Source organism: Chlorocebus sabaeus, chromosome 16 (genome assembly GCF_047675955.1).
Source record: "Chlorocebus sabaeus isolate Y175 chromosome 16, mChlSab1.0.hap1, whole genome shotgun sequence".
NCBI lineage: Eukaryota > Metazoa > Chordata > Mammalia > Primates > Cercopithecidae > Chlorocebus > Chlorocebus sabaeus.
Window position 1 is genome coordinate 16,258,977 of NC_132919.1, and position 23,249 is coordinate 16,282,225.

At 47.5% G+C, this 23,249-nt stretch overlaps 1 protein-coding gene across 1 annotated transcript in view; it reads right to left on the reverse strand.

The window, feature by feature from the left end:
* PIGL (phosphatidylinositol glycan anchor biosynthesis class L) overlaps positions 1–23,249 on the reverse strand; it is a 109,412-nt gene that overhangs the window by 8,215 nt on the left and 77,948 nt on the right. Inside the window, exons 3-6 of the mRNA XM_037987827.2 lie at positions 19,619–19,709; positions 8,311–8,378; positions 5,216–5,247; positions 3,353–3,486 (exon numbers count right to left, since the gene is read on the reverse strand). Coding sequence (XP_037843755.1) covers positions 3,353–3,486; positions 5,216–5,247; positions 8,311–8,378; positions 19,619–19,709 — 325 coding nt within the window. The remainder of the gene's footprint in view (positions 1–3,352; positions 3,487–5,215; positions 5,248–8,310; positions 8,379–19,618; positions 19,710–23,249) is intronic.

The window sequence follows — 23,249 nt, forward strand, 5'->3', positions numbered from 1 at the left end:
CAGCCTGGGCGACAGAGCAAGACTCCATCTAAAAAAAAAAAAAAAAAAAAAATCGCCAGGCACGGTGGCTCAGCCTGTAATCCCAGCACTTTGGGAGGCCAAGGTGGGTAGATCACCTGCGGTCAGGAGTGCGAGACCAACCTGACCAATATGGTGAAACTCTGTTTCTATTAAAAATACAAAAATTAGCTGGGCATGGTGGTGTGCACCTGTAGTCCCAGTTACTGGAGAGGCTGAGACAGAATTACTTAAACCTGGGAGGCGGAGGTTGCAGTGAGCCAAGATTGTGCCACTGCACTCCAGCCTGGGTAACAGAGGAAGACTCCATCTCAAATAAAATTTAGAAAATAAAGCTAGGCCGGGTGTGGTGGCTCAAGCCTGTAATCCCAGCACTTTGGGAGGCTGAGACGGGTGGATCACGAGGTTAGGAGATCGAGACCATCCTGGCTAACACGGTGAAACCCTGTCTCTACTAAAAAATACAAAAAGCTAGCCGGGCGTGGTGGTGGGCGCCTGTAGTCCCAGCTACTCGGGAGGCTGAGGCAGGAGGATGGCGTAAACGCAGGAGGTGGAGCTTGCAGTGAGCTGAGATCCGGCCACTGCACTCCAGTCTGGGCGAAAGAGCGAGACTCCGTCTCAAAAAAAAAAAGAAAAGAAAAGAAAAGAAAAGAAAGCTAAACAAAAAAACCCCAAAACCAAAATAATCATCCTGAGTTTCTTCTATTCACTTAGATTTTTTCCTTCCTTCCTTCCTTCCTTCCTTCCTTCCTTCCTTCCTTCCTTCCTTCCTTCCTTCCTTCCTTCCTTCCCTCCTTCCCTTTTCTCTCTCTCTCCCTCTTTCCCTCATTTCCTTGTTTCCTTCCTTCCTTCCCTCCTTCTCTCCCTTCCTTCTTTCCTTCCCTCCCTACCTCCCTTCCTCTCTCCTTCTCTCTCCCTCCCTTCTCTCTTTCTTTCTCCCTTCCTCTCTCTCTTCCTTCCCTTCCTTCCTTACCTTCCCCTTCCTCCCTCCCCCCTTCCTTCCTTCCTTCCTTCCTTCCTTCCTTCCTTCCTTCTTTCCTTTTCTTTCTCTCACTCTCTCCTTCTCTCTCTCTCTCTCTTTCTCCCTTCCTTCCTCTCTCTCTCCCTTCCCTTTCCCCTTCCCCTTCCCTTCTTCCTAATAAAGCTGTGTTGCCCAGGGCAGACACAAACTCCTGGGCTCAAGCCATCCTCCCACCCCAACCTCTCAAGCAGCTGAGACTACAGGCACGAGCCACAATCCCCGACTTGGTTCTTTCACTTATTGTGCTACCCGTCTCTCTGTGGGGGGCTTAAGTCTACAGGGTGATGTACCTGGAGACAAACTGGGGAACAATTCTCCTCAGCCCACCCTCTCCCTAACTCTGATGGCACTCAATCACCTGCTCCATGGACAGCTAAGAGTTTTCCCTAGGATGGCCTGACCTGGCCTAGCTCTTCCTCAACCTGCATATAGCCTTCTTGCAGTCTGCCCTGGGCTCTTTTTTTTTTTTTTTTTGGAGACGGAGACTCGGAGTCTCGCTCTGTTGTCCAGGCTGGAGTGCAGTGGCGTGATCTCAGCTCACTGCAACTTCTGCCTCCCGGGTTCAAGCAAGTCTCCTGCCTCAGCCTACCGAGTAACTGGGACTACAGATGTATGCTGCCACGCCCGGCTACTTTTTTGTATTTTAGTAGAGACGGGGTTTCACCATGTTGGCTGGTCTCAAACTCCTGAACTCAGACAATTCGCCCATCTCAGCCCACCAAAGTGCTAGGATTACAGGCGTGAGCCACCCCGCCTGGCCTCCCCTAGGCTCTTTACAGAGGCTCCTGGCAGGTCTGAATTCTCCTTAACCTCAAGCTGGGAGCATTGCTCCATGTATAACAGTGATAAAATGGCAAATCAAAATGTCCAACAGTAAGGGATTCATGATATATCTTATGGTATATACATACAGTGGAGTAATTGGCAGCCATTGCTATTTGAATACTAAATGAAATAGGAGAAAATGTTCATAATAAATAGTTCTGATTTTTTTTTGGCTAGGATCTGGCTCTGTTGCCCAGGCTGGAGTGCAATGGTGTGATCAGGGTTCATTGCAACCTTGACCTCCTGGGCTCAAGTGAACCTCCTGCCTCAGCTTCCCGAGTAGCTGGGACCACTGGCATGTGCCACCATGCCTGGCTAATTTTTTTGTAGAGATGGGTTTTGCTCTGTTGCCTAGCAAGCAGTCCACCCATCCTGGCCTCCCAAAGTACTTGGATTATAGGCATGTGCCACTGTGCCCAACCCATAACATATTGTTAAAGAAGGTTTTGTTTTTTTTTTTTTTGAGACAGAATCAGCTCTGTCGCCCGGGCTGGAGTGCAGTGGTGTGATCCCAGCTCACTGCAACCTCTGCCTCCCAGGTTCAAGCGATTCTTCTGCCTCAGCTTCCCGAGTAGCTGGGACTACAGGTGCATGCCACTATGCTCGGCTAATTTTTGTAGCTTTAGTAAAGACGGGGTTTCAACATGTTGGCCAGGATGGTCTTGAACCCCTGATCTCGTGATTTGCCCGCCTCAGCCTCCCAAAATGCTGTGCTTACAGGCGTGAGCCACCGCGCCCGGCCGAAGCAGGTTTTAAATAGACACTGTGTGATCCCATCTGAAATGCGTTTACACCTACACACCATAAATATATAAAGAGTAGGGCCGGGCGCAGTGGCTCACGCCTGTAATCCCTGCACTTTGGGAGGTCAAGGTGGCCGGATCACCTGAGATCAGGAGGTCAAGACCAGCCTGGCCAACATGATGAAACCCCAGCTCTACTAAAAATACAAAAAATTAACCAGGTATGGGGGCGGGTGCCTGTTATCCCAGCTACTCAGGAGGCTGAGGCAGGAGAATCGCTTGAACCCGGGAGGTGGAGGTTGCAGTGAGCTGAGATTGTGCCACTGCACTCCAGCTTGGGCGACAAGAGCAAAACTCCGTCTCAAAAAAAAAAAAAAAAGAGTAGAAAGATGTAGCCCAACATGTTAACAAGGATTACCTGTGATTGGTGAGGCTGCAGGTAATTGTTCCTATTTTTATTTTCTTTTTGATGCTTTTATGTTTTTCAAGATTTTCTGCAATGAGCATGTGTTACTTAGTTTTAGAAAAAGCATATATTATTTTTATAATTAGAAAAAAAGGCTAAAGTCATTGAAAATTCTATGCCTCTCAAGATCTAGCTGGCCTAGTCCTAACTCTCAGGGACAGATGCTGAACCACTGTGGAAGGCCTTCAATTAGGGCTTCTGCAGAGGTGGGGCTTTGAGGAGACAAGGGGTCTGGGGCAGAGATCTGAGTTGGGGTGTCCCGGAATTTACAATCCTCACCTTGGCCTGTGCCACTTCTTTGCTGTTGAGCACAAAGAGGACATCCTGAGTATGAAGCCGAGACAAGGGCAAATCCAGAAGGGAGATGTACTTGCGCAGCACATTCACAGACTGAAGTGTGAGCACAGAACACCCTGGTTGGAAAGGAGACAGGGAGAAGTGATGAGCCTTGAGGTCTCCAGCCAGATTTTCTCCTGAGCGTCCTCCCTCTACCCTGTGGCTCAGGGCAGGGCAGGACAGTGGCCACAGCATTGCCAGGTGTTTCTGTGGTACCAAAGCTGCTCTGTGCCCATCATTCTTGCAGCTAGAATGAGTAAAAGGGCCACAGAAGACCTGGCTGGCTACCCTCTACCCTGCCATGTGCCCTACCAAAAAAAGGTTGGTTGCTAGAGGTTGAGATCTGGCTACCTCAAAGCCAAAGGAAAGGTGAAGGAGACAGGAATTACTATATTGGGAGGTTAGAGACCTGGTTCTAGCTCTGTCAGTCAAAAACTGACAGGGTTGGCAAAGTCCTTTAACCTCTCTGAGACTCAGGTATTTTTGTTTGTTTTTGTTTTTTTTTAGATGGAGTCTCGCTCTGTTGCCTAGACTGGAGTGCAGTGGCATGATCTTGGCTCACTGCAAGCTCCACCTCCCGGGTTCATGCCATTCTCCTGCCTCAGCCTTCCAAGTAGCTGGGACTGCAGGCACCTGCCACCATGCCTGGCTAATTTTTTGTATTTTTTAGTAGAGACGGGGTTTCACCGTGTTAGTCAGGATGGTCTCGATCTCCTGACCTCGTGATCCACCCGCCTTGGCCTCCCAAAGTGCTGGAATTACAGGTGTAAGCCACCGTACCCAGCCTGAGTCTCAGTTTTCTAATCTGTAAAATTGTGTTGATAGTGTGAGACCTGCCCGTCTCACAGGATTGATATAAGAATCAAATGGCTGGGTGCAGTGGCTCATGCCTGTAATCCTAGCACTTTGGGAGGCCGAGGCGGGTGGATCACCTGAGGTCAGGAGTTCAAGACCAGCCTGACCAACATGGAGAAACTCCATCTAAAAATGCAAAAAAAAAAAAAAAAAAAAAAAAAAAAAAAAAAATTAGCCAGGGATGGTGGTGCATGTCTGTAATCCCAGCTACTGGGGAGGGTGAGGCAGGAGAATGGCCTGAACCCAGGAGGTGGAGGTTGCAGTGAGCCAAGATCCTCCATTGCACTCTAGCCTAGGCAACAAGAGTGAAACTCCATCTCAAAAAAAAAAAAAAAAAAAAAAAAAAAGAATCAAACGAACTATAGTCATGTACCAAAGACATCATGGCTTGGTAAGCTCTTTTCAGTCATCCCACACAGAAAGGGCACTACCTACTTATGTTTTCATGCATTGAATCTTCATATCGCTCCTATGAGGTATGACAGACCACCCCAGAAACTGGCCCAGAGAGGCTAAGCATGGGGGTCATGCAGTAAATGGTCAGGTGGGGTCAAATACTTTCTGTGGGTTAGGGAGAGTTCCTGACTGAGGCAGATTGATCCATCAAGCATCCAGCAGTCATTTACAACCTGCCTAATTGGTGGGGGGATGGGATTGAGTTCAGACTGGAAGAATACCGAGGTGTAAAACATCCACCCTGTGAAAAAGCTAGACAGGTGAGGGGCAAACCTGGCCTCCCCACTCATCCAGAGGTGGCCCTGCAGGCAGGCACTTGCTGGCAGATACAATTTGCCAGGTACCCTGAGGTAAGTGAGGAAGAGCTTGGCGGCCTCCCCAACCACTGCCTCTGCTCGGCTGAGGGCAGCTCTCCGTGGATTTGCAAATTTCCCTCTCATAAGTTTCTCAGAAGGACAGTATATTGTGGCCCTTTGCAAAAGGAACAAGCCTTACCTTTAGGTAACTTCCCTTCTGAGTGCAGGGCCCTGGAGGAGGGAAAGGACAAGAGTGAGACGCATAAGAATCATTTCCTTTGTAGGTAATAGGAGGGGCCTTCAGAGGAAAGCCTGCCATGCCCATGGTCCCCCTCCATGTGAGTTTCCAGGTGGTTTCTTTTGCATAAATCACTGCATAGATTTCCAGGATCCCATACCTCTGGCAACAGCTGAAGGGATCCGGATGGGCACCTGAGCCAGGGACAGCCAATCCAGAGGCTGGTCTGTGGCTTGTGAAGTACCCTGGTTCAAGCTTTGCCCATTAGAGAATGAAGATAACTATGCTGGACTCTTCATAGTTTTCCTCTTGAAATTGTAATGTGAGTATGATGAGGGAATATTTTACAATGCTAACTGATAGCTCTTCCCTGATATTTCCTTTCTCCTTTCTGAGCTCCCCCACACCTACCTTCTGACAGTGAGGGTCATTCTGTGCTCACCACCTTAAGAGGAGGGGAGTGTCAACTGCAATTAGCTCCAAGTCTCTTCCCCACTTTGTTGTTTAGAAATCTGGGGGCAGAGAAGGATTGGGAAGGTAGCCCCGGCAACACAGACACACATACTTATATGAACAGAGACTCTTGGGAACAGGGGTTAAAGAAGAGAAGTTGAGAGAGAATTGACAAACTCATGGAACTGACTGCCTGGCAGAGCCTGAGAGGTAGAAAAACCTGAAAAAGGAGCCAGGTGCGGTGGCTCACACCTGTAAACCTAGCACTTTGGAAGGCCGAGGTCGGTGGATCACGAGGTCAGGAGTTCAACTCAGCCTGGCCAATATGGTGAAACTCCATCTCTAATAAAAATACAATAGCCAGGTGTGGTGGCATGCACTGGTAGTCCCAGCTACTCAGGAGGCTGAAGCAGGAGAATAGCTTGAACCCAGGAGGCGGAGGCTGCAGTGAGCAGAGATCACGCCACTGCCCTCCAGCCTGGGTGACAGAGTGAGACTCTGTCTTAAAAAAAAAGAAAGAAAGAAAAGAAAAGAAAAACCTGAAAAAGATTTCTGGGATCCTGAGAATGAAGTGGCTTGTTCTGTACTCTGGGCAAAGCCCTGTGGATATTCTGATAACCAGGGAAAGCAGTGAGCTGGAGGCACCTGTCTGGAAATGGAGCTTATAGTCCTTAAAGCCACAGAGGAAGCTGTGCTGAGGAGGCCTGGGGAGCGAGTCTTGGGGACAGGGGGATCAAGGGGCCATTGGTGGGAGGGAAGACAGGAAGAGACTGAGAAGTAGCCAGAAAGGCCAGAGTGAGGAGGGCAAGCTGGTGCCATATAAGCCAAAGCAGCATTGCAATGAGGGACAGGCAGGGCCAAATGCCACAGAAAGTTGAAGATGGCTGAGGGCTAAGATGAGTCTAATGAATTTAGCAGGCAAGAGATGACTGTGGGGAAAAAGGTTTTAGAAGACTGTGGCATGTCCATGAATTATTTTATCTGAAGCACAGTGGCCCACCTTCGTGCTGAGAGCCTGTGGCACTCCAGCCTCTTCTGAGGAAAATGGTCCCAGGCAGTTCTATCTACACAGAGTTGTCTCCTTGGGTTCTTTCCATCCAGAATGATGCCTTCTCTGCTTTTCCCCACTTCAGTGGTGACTGGACCAGGAATGGGACCAGGTGACTCAATCTCAAGTGCCCCAGCCCCCTGCCTGTGGAGGTACTCTTAGTATGTTTGCAACAGACCTGACCTGATCCTTTCTCTGGTGCAGCGTAAATTCTTGGTGAGAAATCACCAGGCTCAGTGTGCATCCAGAATGAGGTGAGACCATTTTTCCAGTTCTCCATGGGGCTTGCTGTCCATGCTAGTCTTGGAAGCTCAAGGCCTCAGAGTAACCATGTGGTTGGAAAGACCACTCCGGGGCTGTCTCATTTTTCTATATATCATCAAAAAAATTTGTATTTCAGACTGTAACCAGGGAATGTTTCTTTCCTGAATCTGAAGGGACCTAATGCGACTAGCAGCATGTCTCCTCTAACGCTGTGGCCGCTGGCTGGACCAGGAACTGAATAGCCTTCACGGGAGAACAGTCTAGCCTCCCCTCTTTCCACAGTCAAGGAAACAGGGAAAGCTGCCTAGAAAGAGTATGTGGGTAAAACTATAGCATCTTCCACCAAGTGATGTAAAATTTAAGGACAAGGAGGGTCTTCAGTTTGGATTGGTCTTCACATACATCTGAGAGAATAATGAATGGAGAACTAGGATTCCTGAATTCTGCCTCTGCCATAGTTTAACCTTGTAGTGCTGGGCAAACCACTTCCCAGGCTCAGTAAAATGAGGTGGCTGGACTTAATGGTTGGTGAGGTCATTTCCAACTTTACATATTGCATTGCTTCAGTCTGAGTGTTAAGCATGTTTAGAAGAAGGTTATCAAATAAGTCCTTCCCTTCAAGTTGCTCCTTTCCTTCCTCAGTAGCTGGGACAGGCCTGCCACACTGCTGATCAGGGGCCCAGGAGAAGCACTTTGCTAGGGGACAGGAAACACATCTATGTTTCTATGACTCTACGTCACTCCATATCTTTGAGCTTGCATTTTATTTTTATTGGTAAAATGTAAATAAATATCAGTAAAATCGGGTGACTGTGAAGAACAAACGCATTTCATATTATGTATGTTTATCCTCCTTCTCCAAAGATTTGAGAGTTGTATAAAATACATGAAGGAAGTAAGAGTAAGGGGAAGAAGATGGTGAATCTGGAGGCACACTGATTCACAGCACTCATTCCTTAAAGTCTTGTCCATGTGCCACAGGGGTTGCAAAGTTGGCCCTCAAGATTTCTGTGGCCACAGAAAAGAGATGAATAAAGTCAATTACCCCATTTGCAGTATTCAGTGTATACAAAAAATTCAGCTGTTTAGGAGATAAGCATTCGTACTAGGACTCGAGAGAGATTTCTCAGAGAGAGGACATGGTGAGATGCAGTGAGCAGGGCTAGATGATAAGCCAGCAGTGAGTTTCATGGGCTCAGATAACAAGTGGGAAAGTGCTTTAGACTTTAAACCATGAGCCCTAATCAAACAAACAAACCCTCCCCCACCTCCATCACCCAGAGAATCGTACCTCACAGCTGCATACAGAGCAATGTGATTGCTGTGGCCACTTACTCCCCCTGCATCGAAAGTCACCACCTGTAGAGAAACACAGGGTTTTCACTTATGACTGTCTGAATGCCTTCTCCGCCACCTCAACTTCAATGGAGCTATCTCCATCCCTTGGGAAGGAGAGGAGAGAACAGAACCCTGAAACTTTCCAAATGCAGCATCTATCTGAAGTGACTTCTGAGCAGATCAGTGGTGTGTAGCTTGTGCTGTGGTTGATCACGTAGAGACTGTTTCCCAGGGTTTGACGCTTTACTCTTGTTCCTAACCAGTGGAGCAGAGTGGAATTCAGCCATGATATCAGCTTGGGTTCAGAATATCTTTGTTGCTTATCGGTTTAGTCATTTATTAGCACATTTAGCATTCCTGGTTAGCTTCTAAGTGAACTCTGTTCATGCAGATACAGCCTGAATTACTGGTTCTCTTTTTCTCGTGCCATACTGAGGGCAAAAAAAAACTTTGAGGGACAATGTCCATCGTGTCCTGGGATTGAGTTCATGGAAAAAGTGTATTTATTCATAGACTGCCTCTGTTTCCATTTTCACAGCTATATCAACATCTGTTTATTAACTACAAGCTCAGTCTGTATTCCAACATTTCATTTCTACACAAATGAATTAAAGAAAAAACAAAGAATAATTTGAATAATTATAATAAAAAGGCTAACTTAAATAATAAAAGAAACATAAAAACGACAACAAGGACTGAAGAAAAGGATAGAATGGTTGATTAGGGGTGATAGAAAGAGGCCAGTTGTCCCCAAGGAAAGCTGACCATCCTGCATGGATGAAGGAGCCTGGAACTGGGATTGGAATGGTCTGGGAAGGGATTCACTCTTGGTCTTTCTATTTTAAACTGTAAAGTATAGTGACTGCATGTACAGCAAGCCCTCTGTTAATAAGAGTGGCTAACATTTACTGAGCAAAGGCATAGTATTAACCCTATCTTACACCTGAGGAAGTTCAGAAAGCAGAGGCCGAAGCTGGGATCACCTTGCTACTGAGTGGAAGAGTTGTTCTTGGAGTTTGGATCTTTCTGACTCCACAGTCCACGCTCTTTACCAGCATCCTCTATGTGAGAAGGCGTGCTAGGTTGCAGGAAGAAGCACTGTGTAAGAATCAAAAGACCTTTGGGAGACTGAGGCAGGCAGATAACTTGAGGTCAGGAGTTCGAGACCAGCCTGGCCAACATGGCGAAATCCTGTCTACTAAAAATACAAAAATGAGCCGGACGTGGTGGTGGGCGCCTGTAATCCCAGTTACTTGGGAGGCTGAGGCAGGAGAATCACTTGAACCTGGGAGGTGGAGGTTGCAGTGAGCCAATATCACGCCACTAGACTCCAGCTTGGGTGACAAGAGCGAAATTCCATCTCAAAAAAAAAAAAAGAAAAAAAAAGAATCAGAAGACCTGCACTCTTATTCTGATAGCTACCAACCACGTACATAAGTTTAGATTAGTTATGCTTTCTTCTGGAGTCTGGAAGAGCTCATCTGTGAGGGAATATGGTATTCCAGGCAAGCAAACACTCTGGTTAGAAGGATTATCTTGAGAGTCATTAATAGATCCCTTATTTGAAAAGATAAGTACATAGTTAACTTCACTGTTCATGGCACCACACACACACACACACACACACACACACAAACTTTTTAATAATTCAGAAGACATTTTAGGATCCTGTGACATTAAAGTTACCATGAGCCTCAATGTATTACCATGTTGACAAAATCAACAGAAGTGGTGGGTAATGGAAGAATTTTAACAACAGAATGCCATAATTCAACTAAAGTCTTTTAATGATTAATGGTTTATATTACTTTTTCTTTTTTTCTTTTTTTCTGAGATGGAGTCTTGCTCTGTTACCCAAACTAGAGTGCAGTGGTGCGATCTTGGCTCACTGTAACCCGTCTCCTGGGTTCAAGAGATTCTCTCACCTCTGCTCCCAAGTAGCTGGGCCTACAGTTACGTGCCACCACGCCTGGCTAATTTTTGTATTTTTAGTAGAGACAGGGTTTCACCATGTTGGCCAGGCTGGTCTCGAACTCCTGACTCAAGTGATCCACCTGCCTCGGCCTCCCAGTGTTGGGATTACAGGCATGAGCCATGAGCCTGGCCTAATGTTTATATTTCTGTTTCTTTTTTTTTTTTTTTTTTTTGGAGATGGAGTCTTGCTCTGTTGCCCAGGCTGGAGTGCAGTGGCGTGATCTCTCGGCTCACTGCAACTTCCACCTCCCAGGTTTAAGCAATTCTTCTGCCTCAGCCTTCTGAGTAGCTGGGATTATAGGTGCATGCCACCACACCTGGCTAATTTTTTATATATTTGGTAGAGATGGGGTTTTATCATGTTGGCCAGGCTGGTCTCGAACTCCTGACCTGCTGATCCACCCACCTTGGCCTCCCAAAGTGCTGGGATTACAGATGTGAGCCATGACACCAGGCCTAATGTTTATATTTCTATCCTGAACCAGATTACTGTTTTGTGCCCAACGATGGAATCCAAGTAAGAACTAATTTAAAAATGATACTTTTCGGCTGGGCGGGGTCTCTACAAAAGGTACAAAAAATTAGCCAGGCGTGGTGGTGGGCACCTGTAGTCCCAGCTACTCAGGAGGCTGAGGCGGGAGAATGGCGTGAACCCAGGAGGCGGAGGTTGCAGTGAGCCGAGATCGTGCCACTGCACTCCAGCCTGGGTGACTGAGTGAGACTCATCTCAAAAAAACCAAAAACAAACAAACAAACAACAACAACAAAAAAAACCAGGATACTTTTCATGCTTCTCTCACTTACTTTTCAAACTGCTTTTATGTTCACTTTATCACTTTCCTCTTTAGGTCCCTGGAAGAAGACTAATCTAATTATCTATGAGATGGTTAAGTGTTCCTGCTCTGCCTCCCAGGCTGTAGTACAGTGGCATGATCATAGCTCACTGCAGCCTTGACCTCCTGGGCTCATGCAATCCTCCCACCTCATCCTCCTAAGTAGCTGGGACTACAGGTGCATGCCACCACGCCTGGCTAATTTTCTAAATTTTTAGTAGAGATAAGGTCTCATTATGTTACTGAGGTTGGTCTTGAACTCCTGGGCTCAAGCAATCTGCCTGCTTCAGCCTCCCAAAATGCTGGGATTACAGGCATGAGCCACTGCATCCAGGGTTTTTTTGTTTTTGTTTTTGTTTTATTTTTTAGAGACAAGGTCTCCCTCTGTTGCCCAGGCTGGAATGGTGTGATCATGGCTCACTGTGACTTTGAACTCCTGGGCTCAAGTGATCCTCCTGTCTTCCTCTCCCAAGTAGCTGAGACTATAGGCACATGCCACCAGGCCCAGCTAATTAAAAAATTTTCTTTCTGTAAAGACAAGGTCTCGCCACATTGCCCAGGCTGGTCTCAAACTCGGGGGTCAAATGATCCTCCTGTTTTGGCCTCCTAAAGTGCTGGGATTACAGGCATAAGATACTGTGCCCAGCCGAGCATTTCTTTTTAGAGGTTGTGGTAATAGCTGTAATAATAGCTAACTGACATTACTGAGCACTTACTCTGTACCAGGCACTGGGGTCAAAATCATTTTTACCTTTGATGACAGAACTATATGTAATGCCCAGAGGATACATAAGGGGACACATTTTTAAATGTGGTTTCCTTCATGGTAGTAAAGAAAGAGTCTTGTCAACTGTGCTAGGTGCAGTTATTGCGTTCAAGCTGCCCTCTCCCACCCAGCATGCACAGTGCAGGCTGGAAACGCGCAGCTGTGGAAATAAAGCAGAAACTTTGAAGGAGTTAGCACCTAGGCCAAGGTGCCCTGGACTTTACTGCACTGGGTCAGGCCCACACCCTATGGCCTAGCAAAAGGACCAAATCTAAGAGGTGGAGACAGTGGAAACAACCACAGAACACAAGGTCCAGTCACCAAACATCCTCTGAGAGTGCCATGGCCATGGGGAGACCGGCTTCTGGCCATCATGAGATTCAGGAATCATTGGGAACATCATGAAGAGTCAGCATCACTTTAGGTGAATTCAGGGTAATCTCAACATGGTCTCCTGATAACAGAGAGAAGGGTTGTGCTTGTGCCATGGGAATGGCCCCCTTTGTTAAAACCGAGCAGCTCCCCGACAGAACCCTCTCTCTTTCATTTCCCTCTCCCTTTCCTTTTAAAGCTCCAACTGCCAAGTTTCCGTGGGATCAAGTGCCCTGAAGAGAAAGGCTTTCCCAGGGCTGGGCAATCGAAGCTGAGCCTTACCATTAGTAGCATGTGTTTCCATCTCCCCTACTCTCCTGGCCGTCTCTGAACTGTCGTTCTAAGAATCTCACCTCTTCAGGGTTGATATAGTTCAAAAGCCGGCCGGGTGCGGTGGCTCACGCCTGTAATCCCAGCACTTTGGGAGGCAGAGGCAGGCAGATCACCTGAGGTCGGGAGTTCAAGACCAGCCTGACCAACATGGAGAAACCCCGTCTCTACTAAAAATACAAAATTAGCTGGGCCTGGTGGTGCATGCCTGTAATCCCAGCTACTCGGGAGGCTGAGGCAGGAGAATCACTTGAACCTGGGAGTCAGAGGTTGCAGTGAGACAAGATTGCGCCATTGCACTGCAACATGGCCAACAAGAGGGAAACTCCATCTCAAAAAAAAAAAAAAAAAAAAAAAAAAGAGCTAAATGTATAACTCAGATACATGGTTCTGATCTCACCCTTCCATGCAGTATAAGGTGGGTGGTGGGGTGGTGGTTGGGGGAGATCAGAGTCTACTTTTATCTCTAACTCTAGTTAATCACAGCACCTTGGGTAAGTCAGAAAACTTTAGTACTGGAAGTTATTTCAACACAGAATGTCTTGGTTTTCCTCATGTGTAAGATCAGGAAAAGTAATGCCAGCTCTACTTTCCTCGCTGGGTTGAGGTGAAGATAGTCTTTAAAAACTGTACAGCGAGGCCGGGCACGGTGGCTCATGCCTGTAATCCCGGCACTTTGGAGGGCTGAGGTGGGTGGGAGATGAGGTCAGGAGTTCAAGATCAGCCTGGCCAGGTTGGTGAAACCCCGTCTCTACTAAAAATACAAAAAAACTAGCCAGGCACGATGGTGTGCTTCTGTAGTCCCCGCTACTCGGGAGGCTGAGGCAGGAAATTCACTTGAACCCGGGAGGCAGAGGTTAGTAGTGAGCCGAGATCACACCACTGCACTCCAGCCTGGTGACAGAGTGAGACTCTGTCTCAAAAAACAACAACAGGCCGGGCGCCGGTGGCTCATGCCTGTAATCCCAGCACGTTGGGAGGCCGAGGAGGGTGGATAACGAGGTCAGGAGATCGAGACCATCCTGGCTAACATGGTGAAACCCCGTATCTACTAAAAATACAAAAAATTAGCCGGACATGGTGGCAGGTGCCTGTAGTCCCAGCTACTCGGGAGGCTGAGGCAGGAGAATGGCGTGAATCCGGGAGGCAGAGATTGCAGTGAGCCGAGATGGCGCCACTGCAGTCCAGCCTGGGTGACAGAGCAAGACTCTGCCTCAAAAACAACAACAACAACAACAACAACAAAATTAGCTGGGCATTCTGGCGTGCACCTGTAGCCCCAGCTACTCAGGAGGTTGAGGCAGGAGGGTCATTTGAGCCTAGGAGTTTGATGCTATAGTGGGCTATGATAGCACCACGCATTCCAGCCTAGGCGACAAGAACAAGAACCTCATCTTGCTACAAAAACGAAAACTGTACAGCAGAAAACCCTAGAATAACTCGACTCCCAGTCTGTTGCCATCAGATGGAGCTGGCTAGCACACTGACTGGATGAATATCAGAAGGGTGCTGGAGGGGAGTCCCTTGGTTAGTGGATTTGGGGTCCCATGAAATTCAGCTCCATCACTTTTGAAATTCTCCAGTCTTTGCTTTTTCTCTCATCCTGTACCTTGTAGTTTCTCCCTTTCTGTTGCAAGTAGGGCTAAGCTAAATTATGTTCAGCTCTCTGAACTTTGCAAATTTGTACCTGACAATGGCACCTGTCATTCTTTACAAAACTCCATTCACCATTATTTTTTCCTAAAGTGCAAAAGTATTTGTTCAAATAAAATCTTACCCAGATCCCAATAAATAGGTAACTATGGGGCTGCTCTGGTTTCTAAGACACTGGTTCTCACCTAGGGTAGTTTTGCCCCGGGGTCATTTGGTAACTTCTGGAGATTTTTTTTTTTTTTTTTTTTTTGAGTCAGAGTCTTGCTCTGTTGCCCAGGCTGGAGTAATGCCGTGGCACGATCTCAGCTCACTGCAAGCTCTGCCTCCCGGGTTCACGCAATTCTCCTGCCTCAGCCTCCCAAGTAGCTGGGACTACAGGCGCCCGCCACCATGCCCGGCTAATTTTTTGTGTTTTTAGTAGAGACGGGGTTTCACCATGTTAGCCAGGATGGTCTCGATCTCCTGATGTCGTGAATCGCCTGCCTCGGCCTCCCTAAGTGCTGGGATTACAGGCGTGAGCCACCGCGCCCAGCTGGTTTTTGTTTTTATGTTTTGTTTTGAGACAGGGTCTCATTCTGTCACCTAGGCTGGAGTGCAGTGACGTGATCATGCTCACTGCAGCCTCAACCTCCCAGGCTCAAGTGATTCTTCCACCTCAGCCTCAGCCTTCTGAGTAGCTGGGACTATAAGTGCGTGCTACCACACCTAGCTAATTTTTAAATTTTTTTGTAAAGGCAGGGTCTCACTGTGTTGTCCAGGCTGGTCTCAAGCGATCTACCCCCTGCCTGAGCCTCTGAAAGTGTTGGAATTACTGGTGTGAGCCATTGCATGTAGCCTAGAGACGTTTCGATTGTGACAACTGAGGAGGGGGATTGCTACTGACATCTAGTGGGTAGTGGCCAGGGATGCAGCTAAACATCCTTCAATGCACAAGGCCAACCCCCACAACAAATTCTCCAGTCTCAAATGTGCAATAGTGCCGCACTGACACATCCTGCTCTATGGGAGCAAGGACTAAGTGCTTCTGGCTCACTGTTGTATTGCCAGTTCACCACTGATAGTGAATGTCCCATATTGAGTACTCAATACATATTGGATGAAAGTTGAGGTAGAGGGGTTGAGGCCCAGGACCCAGCTTGCTTGACACCCAGAGAAGACATTACTACCCCGCTAGGCTGCTTTCCAAGGATGGTAGCTTTGTACTTTTCTTTTTAACATTTATTTTATTTCATTTTATTTAAAAATAGAGATGGAGTCTTGCTATATTGCCCAGGTTGGTCATAAACTCCTGGCCTCAAGTGATCCTCCCACCTCAGCCTCCCAAAGTGCTAGGATTATAGGCGTGAGCCACCACACCCAGCCACCTTTGTACTTTTCAAAGCTCTGTCCTGTCTGCTATTCCTTGTGGTCTTTGTGATGTTCCTGCAGTACTATAGAGCTGGGGCCAGACAGAACCCAGTTTCCTGCATTGATGGCTGCAGAGCCAGTTTTGCTTTGGATGATGATGGAGAGCTTATGCTCTCATCCTGGTTCAGCCCAGGTGAGAAACTCTCTCCCTGTGGCTTAGTCTGTGCTCCACACCTCTGTCTGTGCTTCTGTGTTGCCGTTCCACCATCTCTTGTGTGCAGTTGACACTTCTGGGCTGAATGGAAACCCATGCTCAGCTCGAATGATGGCCAGTTATAGCTACAGTGGCCACGGTGTTAGCATGATCTTATACTTCTACTATGGCACTAAGTGCAGGCCAGAGAAATCATTCTCAACTGTACTGTAAACTTGAGTTTCCTTATTAATAGCAAGTGTGTCACAAGAAATTTGTTAGTAGGCCAGGCGCAGTGGCTCACGCCTGTAATCCCAGTACTTTGAGAGGCCGTGAAACCTCATCTCTACCAAAAAAACAAAAATTATCTGGGCATGGTGGCGCACACCTGTAGTCCAAGCTACTCGGGAGTCTGAGGCAGGAGAATCGCTTGAACCAGGGAGTCAGAGGTTGCAGTGAGCTGAGGTCACGCCACTGCACTCCAGTACGGAGACAGAGTGAAACTCCGTCTCACAGGAAAAAAAAAAGATGAGAGTATCCTACAGCAGGAGCAACTTGAAGACCAGTAGTTCTCGTGCACTGAAGTAGGGGAGGACAGAGAGTATTTAGGGACTGGGAAGCCACTAGCATAGAAAATGAGGTGCCAGGGGGTACTTCAGGCTGGCCCTGACAACTTCCAACCTCAGCTCTGTCTGCATATCTAGGCTGTGGAGGCTCTGAGAAGTTCCAACTGTGTGGGCTGAAGAGGAGGAGTAAGAGAACCAAGGCAAGCCCCAGTCAGCACAGCTGGGCATTATTCCTAAGCCCATAACACTACCGCTTTCATGCTCAGACCCTCTGGGAAGGGTAAGCAAGATTGTGGGGCCTGCAAGCTGCCGGTGACCATTTTTCCAGCCAGGAAAATGAATAAAGCCAATGTGCAGAGCAAGATGGAGATGAGTCCTGGTAGGGTCGAGGTATCTGAGGCCCATCTGTAGCTCAGTCTTTATGTGACCCAGGGTGAGTCAGTTAAGTGCCTGTTTTGGCCTGTGTGTACTAAATTTCAGTTGTATTTCTGTCATTAGAAAACAAAAACAGTTCAATCAATATATCAATGAAAATCTGCTCTCAGGACCTGGTGCAGTGGCTCACACCTGTAATCCCAGTGCTTTGGGAGGCCAGTGAGGGAGGATAGCTTGAGCCCAAGAGATGGAGACCAGCCTGGCCAACATAGCAAGATCCTGTAACTAAAAAAAAAATTTAGGCCAGGCGTGGTGGCTGACGCCTGTAATCCCAGCACTTTGGGAGGCCAAGGTGGGTGGATCATGAGGTCAGGAGATCGAGACCATCCTGGCTAATATAGGGAAACCCCTTCCCTATTAAAAATACAAAAAATTAGCCAGGCGTGGTGGCGGGCGCCTATAGTCCCAGCTACTCGGGAGGCTGAGGCAGGAGAATGGTGTGAACCCAGGAGGTGGAACTTGCAGTGAGTGGAGATTGTGCGACTGCACTCCAGCCTGGGCGACAGAGCAAGACTCTATCTCAAAAAAAAAAATAAATTAAAAATTGGCTGGGTGTGGTGGCTCATGCCTGTAATCCCAGCACTTGGGAGGCCGAGGTGGGTGGATCACGAGGTCAGGAGTTTGAGATCAGCCTGACCAACATGGTGAAACTCCATCTCTACTAAAAATACAAAAATTGCTGGGTGCGGTGGCTCAAGCCTGTAATCCCAGCACTTTGGGAGGCCGAGACAGGTGGATCACAAGGTCAGGAGATCAAGACCATCCTGGCTAACACAGTGAAACCCCGTCTCTACTAAAAAATACAAAAAACGAGCCGGGCGAGGTGGCGGGCGCCTGTAGTCCCAGCTACTCGGGAGGCTGAGGCAGGAGAATGGCATTAAACCCGGGAGGCAGAGCTCACAGTGAGCTGAGATCCGGTCACTGCAATCCAGCCTGGGAGACAGCGAGACTTTGTCTCAAAAAAAAAACACAAAAAACAAAAAACAAAAATTAGCCTGGCGTGGTGGCACTCACCTGTAGTTCCAGCTACTCGGGAGGCTGAGGCAGGAGAATCACTTGAACCCAGGAGGCGGAGGTTGCAGTGAGCCAAGATCCCGCCACTGCACTCCAGCCTGGGCGATAGAGGGAGACTCCATTTCAGGAAAAAAAAAAGAAAAAAAAAAGAAAAAAAAAATTTAGCTGGACATGATGTTATGTGCCTATAGTCCTAGCTACTTGGGAGGCTGAGGCAGCCACTGCACTCCAGCTTGGGCAACAGAGGGACAACCTGTGCCTAAAAAAAAAAAAAAAAAAAAAAAAAAAAAAAAAAAAAAAAAAAAGCCTAATATGTTTCTCTGCCAGCAGGATTCATGTTTAATGAGAACTTAATCAAAACTCAAGCCAAATGAGTGAGGCTTTAAATGTGGAATTTTAGGTATTATCTCATGAAGGATTATTATATATTTTTTTGAGTGGTAGACAGTAAGCCTCCTTGGCAGCTTTAAAATTGACTATGGGCTAAGCAGTTCTGCTGATCCTAGAAGAGCTGAGACTGGTGTTGCTTGGCTTGTCCACCTTTGCAGTAAATACAAATCTCTGCTATTGCTCTAATTGCATGTAAAATTTTCTTCCTTAGTGGGTATAAATGCATTCTCATGTTTTTTTGGAATGAAGAAATCAACGCTTAAAAAGTCTAGCTTCACCACCACTTGCTTACCTTGGACAAGCTGCTTGCACTCTGCAAAACCTGTTTCTTCAACGTAAACTGAGAATTTTACTTTTTTTTTTAATTTCTGAGACAGAGTCTTGCTCTGCCGCCCAGGATGGAGTGCAGTAACAGAATCTTTGCGCACTGCAACCTCTGCCTCCCAAGTTCAAGTGATTCTCGAGCCTCAGCCTCCCAAGTAGCTGCGATACAGGCACACACAACCACACCCGGCTAATTTTTGTATTTTTAATAGAGACGGGGTTTCACCATGCTGGCCAGGCTGGTCTGGAACTCCCGACTTAGGTGATCTGTCCAACTCGGCCTACCAATGTGCTGGGATTACAGGCATGAGCCACCGCATCCAGCCACAAAGTTTACTTTTAAAGTTAAGATGATATTCTGTGAAAATGCTTGGTAAATGGTGAGGTGAAGTTCTGTATAAATGAGAATCATTGGGCAGGCTATGGGAGACCTGAGTTTTTAGGTGTCAGGACAAAGGCAGGGGCTTGAGGGTGTTAAGGAGGACACAGTTGGCCGGGCCCGGTGGCTCAAGCCTGTAATCTCAGTACTTTGGGAGGCCGAGACGGGCGGATCACGAGGTCAGAAGATCGAGACCATCCTGGCTAACACGGTGAAACCCCGTCTCTACTAAAACTACAAAAAAACTAGCCGGGCGAGGTGGCGGGCGCCTGTAGTCCCAGCTACTCGGGAGGCTGAGGCAGGAGAATGGCATGAACCCAGGAGGCGGAGCTTGCAGTGAGCTGAGATCCGGCCACTGCACTCCAGCCTGGGCGACAGAGCGAGACTCCGTCTCAAAAAAAAAAAAAAAAAAAAAAAGGAGGACACAGTTTAGAAAAAACTTCTGCCTCTATCTGAGCATTGATAATTTAGTTATTCAGTCTCACAAAAGATAGTAAAGATATCAAAAGGCATGTTTGTTCCTCAGTAGGTTTAACAGTGAGCATTGGAAGTTCTGGCCTCCTTAGAGAGTGGCCCTGGAGAAGGACTGGAAGTGGGAGGGCGACCACAGGAAAAATTACAGAAACCACCTGGTGTGAATGGGACCAAGACCTCAGGCTTTCCATTCAGGGAGCTGTCCCCTTACCAGATTGATGCCATTCACTTCTATGTGCTGGAGGAGGACGCTGGCCACATGCTCTGTGTCCCACTGCACACCTGGGTCATCTGGGAAATCCCTACAAGGGAGAAGCACAACTTGAACACCTTTTCTAATCAGGCGCAACCTTCTACCTAAGCTCCAGTAAGTAGGTGCATGCCCAATTTTGTGGTAATTACATTGGGGGTAAGGGGTCCCTGCCCTTAAGCTTCCTCAGATTTCAGTTAAGGTGAGATTCACAAACATGAAACAACTAGAAATTAATGCACAATTCCACACAACACACTTTTGGAGCTTTATGCTTATTGCTGAGGGGAAGAAACAACATCAACGAGACAAGGCTCTGTCTACAAGTTGGGGAGACGAATGTGTTAAAAATGAACTTGAGCACAAGGCATGATGATATGCACTTTATGAGAATAATAGTAACAGTACTTTAATAAAAAGTACAAAGATATGTTACTTCATTAACCTCATGAACATCTTTTGACGGAGTTTTTTTTTTTGAGATGGAGTCTCCCTCTGTCACCCAGGCTGGAGTACAGTGGTGAAATGTCGGCTCACTACAATCTTTGCCTCCTGGGTTCAAGCAATTCTCCTGCCTCAGCCTCCTGAGTAGCTGGGATTGCAGGCACCTACCACCACGCCCGGCTAATTTTTGTATTTTTAGTAGAGATGGGGTTTCACCATGTTGGCCAGCCTGGTCTCAAACTCCTGAGACTCAGGTGATTGGCCCAACCTCGGCCTCCCAAAGTGCTGGAATTACTGCTCTGTCACCTAGGCTGGAGTACAGTGGCTCACTGCAACCTCCGCCTCCTGGGTTCAAGCAGTTCTCCCACCTCAGTCTCCCGAGTAGCTGGGATTACAGGCATACGCCACCACACCTGGCTAATTTTTTTTTTTTTTTTCCCCGAGACTGAGTCTTGCTCTGTTGCCCAGGCTGGAATGTAATGGCGTGATCTCAGCTCACTGTAACCTCCACCTCCCGGGTTCCAACAGTTCTCCTACTCAGCCTCCCAAGTAGCTGGGATTACAGGTGCCCGTCACCACACCCAGCTACTTTTTTGTATTTTTAGTAGAGACGGGGTTTCACCATGTTGGCTAGACTAGTCTTGAACTCCTGACCTCAGGTGATCTGCCTGCCTCAGCCTCCCAAAGTGCTGGGATTAGAGGTGTGAACCATCATGCCTGCCTTGACAGAGCCTTTACCAATGAAGCTAAGTAGCTTGTTTGCGAGACTGTTAGAGTTAGATTTTGAATGCAGGTTTTGCCTGCAAAGCCAAAATGTTTTAGCAGTAGGGAGCTGGCTACATTCCCCCTCCATCAGGACTGGGGGGGCTTGCTGCATGTCAGGTACAAAGGTCTTTACCAGAATAAACTGCAACTTATCTGTGTCTCCACCTGGCCACACCACAGGCCTATCTATCTCCTTCTCCAACCTGCTGAAATCCTTCCTGTCTCTTTTTTGTGCTTTGATCTATGGTGTCACCTGATATGAGACCAAGGCCTACTTTGGCCCCCTTTTTTGAAAATATTATTAATAATCTTATAAACTGATACCTATCTCTCTTTTGGTCAGGTCCTACAGCAACACCCATAATGCTGCTGGGAGGACATGGGCTCTGCTCCCTACCAGGCAGGTTGTTATCACTTCCCTATGGACAAAGGTCATTAACTGGCCCCCTTTCGAACTTTGGGCAAAGGAGAGTCACAGGAGGTTTTTCAGCACAAAAATGACATGAGCCTCAGCAATAAATAGTGTCATTATTTCCTTTGCTTCAGCTGGCTCATTTACCAACCACTTATGGCAGTGGTCCCAAACCTTTTTGGCACCAGGGACCAGTTTCATGGAAGATACTTTTTCCACAGACAGGGCTGGGAGGCATTAGATTCTCATAGGGGTGTGCAACCTAGATCCCTCGCATGTGGAGTTCAAAATAGGGTTTGCACTCCTATGAGAATCTAATTCCACCACTGATCTGACAGGAGGCAGATTTCGGGCAGTAATGCTTGCTTGCCCGCCACTCACCTCCTGCTGTGCTGCCTGGTTCCTAACAGGCCAGGGAGGTGTACTGGTCTGAAGCCTGGGGGTTGAGGACCTCTTCTTTAGGGTGTTTACTGCAGAGGGCAGCTTTGTACTTTTCAAAGCCCTATCCCGTCGGCCACTCCAGGTGGTTCTCATAGTGCTCCTGCAGTGAGCAGGACAGGCAGCTCAGCAGGTGGGGGACAGGATTGGGAGAAAGGGATAAAGTGGGATCAGGACAAAGTCCAGTTTTGCTTCCTGGATATGGAGCTGAATATGATGTGTAAAACATAACCCCCTGAGCTCAGGCAGCTGAAGGAGAAATAGACACAGAGCACAGAGAAAATGTCTTGGAGTGACAACAGCTACACACATACTCCTGGCTGAGAGGTCCACATAAATGTATCAAGGCATCATTTTGGAGAGGGAATACACCAGTAATACTATATGGAACGTTAGCACAGGAGAGAAAGGATAGGAGGATAGTTGGCTAAGCCTACTAATTCTCTGTTGTTCTGAGGTTCTAACGTGCTGAAAGATAAACCTCAAAGAGGGGGAAGTTCATGGCTGCCTTTCATTTATCTTCAGAGAACTGGGATCTGCTTTTTTGAGGGGCGATGCAGGAACAAGTGTTGCTCCATGCCTTTCTTTCGGTGGCTCCACCCAGTCATTGTGGGTGAGGCCAATCATTTAGGGAGGGACTTTGAACTGTAAATATCTGCTCTGTGATGTGACACATCTGATAACGCATCATTACTTTGATGATTAAGTCCAAACTCTTCTCGGTCAGGCATTCAAGTTTTCCCCAATCTATATCCTATTTTGATTCACTTCCTTTCTCATTATTTGAAAGGGTCAATGAGATAACACAGGTCAGAAAGCATTTAAGAACTGTAAAAAGGGCTGGGCGCGGTGGCTCATGCCTGTAATGCCAGCACTTTGGGAGGCTGAGGCGGGTGGATCACGAGGTCAGGAGATCGAGACCATCCTGGCTAATACAGTGAAACCCCGTCTCTACTAAAAATGCAAAAAAAATTAGCTGGGCGTGGTGGCAGGTGCCTGTAGTCCCAGCTACTCAGGAGGTTGAGGCAGGATAATGGCGTGAACCTGGGAGGTGGAGCTTGCAGTGAGCTGAGACTGTACCATTGCACTCCAGCCTGGGCCATGGAGTGAGACTCCAAGAACTGTAAAGAAATGTGTAAACATAAAAATCGTGGCTGTTATTGCTGCATTTTAGCCCAATTTAAACCCCCCTTTAAAAAAAAAAAAAAAAAGAAAGAACTCCCCAGTCCTTCTTTTTTTTTTTTTGGGATGGAGTCTCACTCTGTAGCCTAGGCTGGAGTGCAGTGGGGCAATCTCAGCTCACTGCAACATCTGCCTCCCAGGTTCAAGTGATTCTCCTGCCTCAGCCTCCCCAGTAGCTGGGACTACAGACACCCGCCACCATGCCCAGCTAATTTTTGTATTTTTAATAGAGACAGGGTTTCACCATATTGGACAGGCTGGTCTCAAACTCCTGACCTTGTAATCCGCCCACCTCGGTCTTCCAAAGTGTTGGGATTACAGGTGTGAGCCACCGCGCCCAGCCCCCAGTCC